Here is a 3,811-nt window from a genome sequence, read left to right as displayed (position 1 = left end):
CACACACACACACACACACACACACACAGAGGCTCAGATATCCACCGGCCAACCAGCTTTCTGTGTCAACGGAGCAAAACAACATCATTTGTTTTTGATTTGAGGAAAGGCTCCAGAGAATTGAAAACCATTGTCCGGCTCTCTGGGTCCTCAGTGCCTTTACAGTTTAATATCGGATGAGGTCCAACGACGTAGTTTATTCTCTACAACACAGACCCCATGTTACTGACACTGACTCATTTTAAATGTGTGTTATGGTTGATAATGTCCTGAATATGTAACGTCCCGCCTGAGCGGACCAGATCCACCTGTGGCTGACGGAGGAAAGACTCAGGAAACAGCATCAGTTTATTTGGATATTTATTTAGTCCCTTTCAGGCAATTAAAAATATAGGATTCTCTTTTGCGTTATTGCTTTTTTTTTTTCTTCTCACATTGGTATTTCACAGAATATTTCTCTATAAATAAAGATACAAAATACATTTTTTTCTCTCTTCAAACAGAAATAAATATAAATAAATATTTAGTTTAAGTTAACAACATTAGGCAACCGATAACAGAAAGGAATACTGCGGCGTCCCTGAACCAGGCTGTCGAACAAAACAAGGGACATTAAAATTGATGGGGTGCGAGTTTAGATGACAAACAATTTCAAAAGAAAAAGCGAAACAAACACAAAACAGATCTTATAGTGCTGGTGTGTCAGGATAGAGGCGTTCAGAGCGACCGCTACTGACAGACATTTTCTATAAGCGGGTGAAAATTATTTGGCATGCTGCAACTTTCTCTCATGATTGCAAACCCCCTGTCTTTGGAAAATGACACAACCACACACGCACGCACGCACACACACACACATACAAACACACACACGCGCACGCACACAGAGAGTGAAGTATGAAGCTTTGGTTGAATGCTACGGGGAGACTTGACAGTTTCTCCCATCTGAATTAGCTGTAAAGTGCATATCACAGATCAATTGTCTTGCTGATTAAGGCTACTGAATCAAACATACTGTTCGTGGCACCAGGAGTTAAGTTTCCTATGAGGCAGAGGAGGCACAGGAATCAACGATTATCTGTAAAGATAAGCCATTTTTTGATCACTATATATTAAAAGTAAGTACGAACCAGGCTGCGTACTGGTGCTGTCATTATCCACAGAGGAGTTCCTTTTCTTACTGGAAGACCATATACAAAGGTCTAATAGGCTACACAGTATTTCTTTTTTTAACGTATAAAAATAACTGATAACATCTTGGGTACTAAAAAGATCTATGTGTAGTTTGTCTAAGCTGAGTTCCACCTTTTGTCGTCGCTTACAAAGTTGAATTAAGAACTTTCAAAGTGTTATTATTGTGTCATCGGGATGGTGACTTGTCCTGATCATTTTTTTAGACTCTGAAGAAAGTCCAGATCGACAGATGCGCGACAGCCCAAACAAAACTTTCTCTTCCCGTCTTCTTCGCTCAGTCGGACAGGGACAGGCGTTCGAACACGATCAGCCTCTTGCCGGACGATGCGTCGAAAGTGGGCGACTCGGAGCCGCTGGAGCCTCCGCTGCTGCTGTAGCTGTCCTCCAGGGAGTCCTCGGAAGAGGACCTCTGGAGCCCAGCGGGCCTCGTGAACCGTGGGTGGCCTCCAGGACCAGTGAACAGCTTGCTGTCCATCTTGGGATCCTCGTCCTTGCCGAAGGCTTGGATGTTGTTGCCGTTAAAGTTATTCCCGTGGCCGCACACGCAGCGCGACGACGAGGAGGGCGAGGACGACTTTGGCTCCAGGATGAGCGGAATGCTGTGGATGTCTCCGGCGCTGGCGCGGCTCTGCTGGCCACCAAACTGGAACGCAGCAGCCTCACGCTGCAGGGCTTCACTGAAGACGGGCGAGAGGAGGTCGGCGGGCGGTGGCGAGACGGAGGGCGCGCGGCTGAAGCCCAGGTTGAGGTCGAAGGAGGATGGCGGGGGAGGGGAGCCGCGCGAGGAGCCCAGGAAGCCGGCGAAGCTGACGCTCTGGCGGAGCTGGTGGCGCAGAGTGGGCGGGCCCGCCACCTGCTGCTGCTGCTGGTGACCCGGGAACTTGGCGGAACTGGACAGCGGGCCCCCGCTGAGCTTGTCCTCGTGGATGAAGTGGCAGCGCGAGCCGTAGGGGCAGTAGCCGAAGTTGTAGAAGGTTCTGCACGGCTCCGTCTTGTACTTGGGGTGGCGGTAGAGTCCCCGCAGCTCCGCCTCGCCGTGGGCAAACTGGCACTTGCTGCCGTACTTGCAGCTGCCCGTCTCCTGGAAGCCCCGGCACAGCTCCGTCTTGTAGCGGTTGGGGGAGGCCATGGGCTGCATCTGGGGCGGCAGGTTGGAGGAGGGGGGGAAGCCCGGCGGTGGGGGGACACTGGCGGCGGTGGTGGCGGACGGGAAGGCCTCCAGGTTCTTCAGCTGTCTGAAGGTGGACAGCAGGCTGCTGGTGGACTCGGTCAGGCTCATGGAGCGGTCGGCCCTGAAGGGGGCGGCCCTGGGCTCGGGGACGGAGCCCAGGCTCCAGATGTTGGACGACCAGAGGGGGCCGCCCACGTCGTTGTAATTGATGTGCTCGCTGCTCACGTTGCTGCAGGAGTCGGAGGAGTCAGAGGAGGAGGGCGGGGAGAAAAAGGAGGCCGACCGGTTGAGCCGACCGTGGCCTGGGGCGGCCAGCTCAGGCATCAGGGGCTGATCCAGGGCCAGGTTGAGGAGGTTCTGTGACAAGAGCGGCGACAGGGTTAAACTTCACAGCTCACCGTGACTCAGAGCACCGTTTCAAAACACCGCGCTGCGAGTTCAACGTTGAGACTTGTTCCCCTTTTCGGTCCTCAATACATTAGACGCGTCTTACGTAAAAAGGTTTGGCTTCTGACATGAACGTCTTCACACAAAAAATGCAAGATTCTATTTTTGCGGGCAGATTCGTGTTTTTGTCAGAAAAACATCAAAGGTGTGAAAAGCAATTTGAACAAAAACACAGGAAGTCAACAACTTTTAGCGCCTTTCAAAGTCGATTTCTTTTTCTTTTTTACAGGTAAACTCCAAGTATGTTCTACACAACTGCAACTTTTGACAGTTTGTGGTCTCTTTTCTCCAACCATCCTGTGTGCCAACAACTTGGAATTCAAGAAACAAACAAGCCAGCGCTGGTTATCTCCCTCATCTCATTTAGACCTTTCAGAGTTGAAACACTGAGCTCCTTTTGAAAAGAACTCACTGAGTCCTGGAGGAATGAAACAAGCAAGAGCAAAAAAAGAACAAACAACCAGGCGGAAAAAAAACAAACTGGCGCTTTGTGAGAGAGTCACTGCTCTGACCCACTTCAACTTCCTGAACCGGCTCTGTTTTTTTTTTTTTTTTTCCAAATCAAGAAAAATGTTGTGGAAAAAAAAGCAAAAAAGACAGAAAGTGTGACTCACCTTTGCTAGAACGTTGTCAAGCATTTCGGACATGCTGTACCCCTTTGGACAAAGTGGAGAAGAATCAGCGCTGATCCACAGTTTCCTGCTTGATTCCTGTGTCCAGACTTATTCTGAAACTCTTCTGCCGAGGACGAGCCAGTTTTATACAAGCCCACGAAAAGACTCCTCCCAGCGCTCCATAAAGACTCCTCCCCGCTGGGAGGAGTTTCCACGCGCAATGTTCCCGGATGACCCTCCCTTTGCCTCAAGTTTCACCGTCAAGAGGGGCGGGTTTCAGTGAGTAAGAAAAATAAATAAACACAGAGAAGAAAAAAAAAGAAAGAAAGAAAAAGCAGCAGGGTATTTTTAGCTAATTGTGTGAAATACTCCAGTTTTGTCGGCA

At 49.6% G+C, this 3,811-nt stretch overlaps 1 protein-coding gene across 1 annotated transcript; it reads right to left on the bottom strand.

Moving 5' to 3' along the window:
* Positions 1–343: 343 nt before the first annotated feature.
* On the bottom strand, positions 344–3,583 carry LOC142903818 (uncharacterized). Its single transcript, XM_076049660.1, has 2 exons — positions 3,427–3,583; positions 344–2,722 (listed from the first exon to the last, which is right to left on the bottom strand). Exons 1-2 carry the CDS (start codon positions 3,457–3,459, stop codon positions 1,469–1,471), a joined length of 1,287 nt encoding a protein of 428 aa, XP_075905775.1. The 5' UTR covers positions 3,460–3,583; the 3' UTR covers positions 344–1,468.
* Between the last annotated feature and the right edge of the window lie 228 nt (positions 3,584–3,811).

Source organism: Nelusetta ayraudi, unplaced genomic scaffold (genome assembly GCF_046127955.1).
Source record: "Nelusetta ayraudi isolate G7.1 ecotype Tasmania unplaced genomic scaffold, CSIRO-AGI_Nayr_v1 ptg000120l, whole genome shotgun sequence".
NCBI classification, from domain to species: Eukaryota; Metazoa; Chordata; class Actinopteri; order Tetraodontiformes; family Monacanthidae; genus Nelusetta; species Nelusetta ayraudi.
This window is presented reverse-complemented; position numbering and strand designations above follow the sequence as displayed.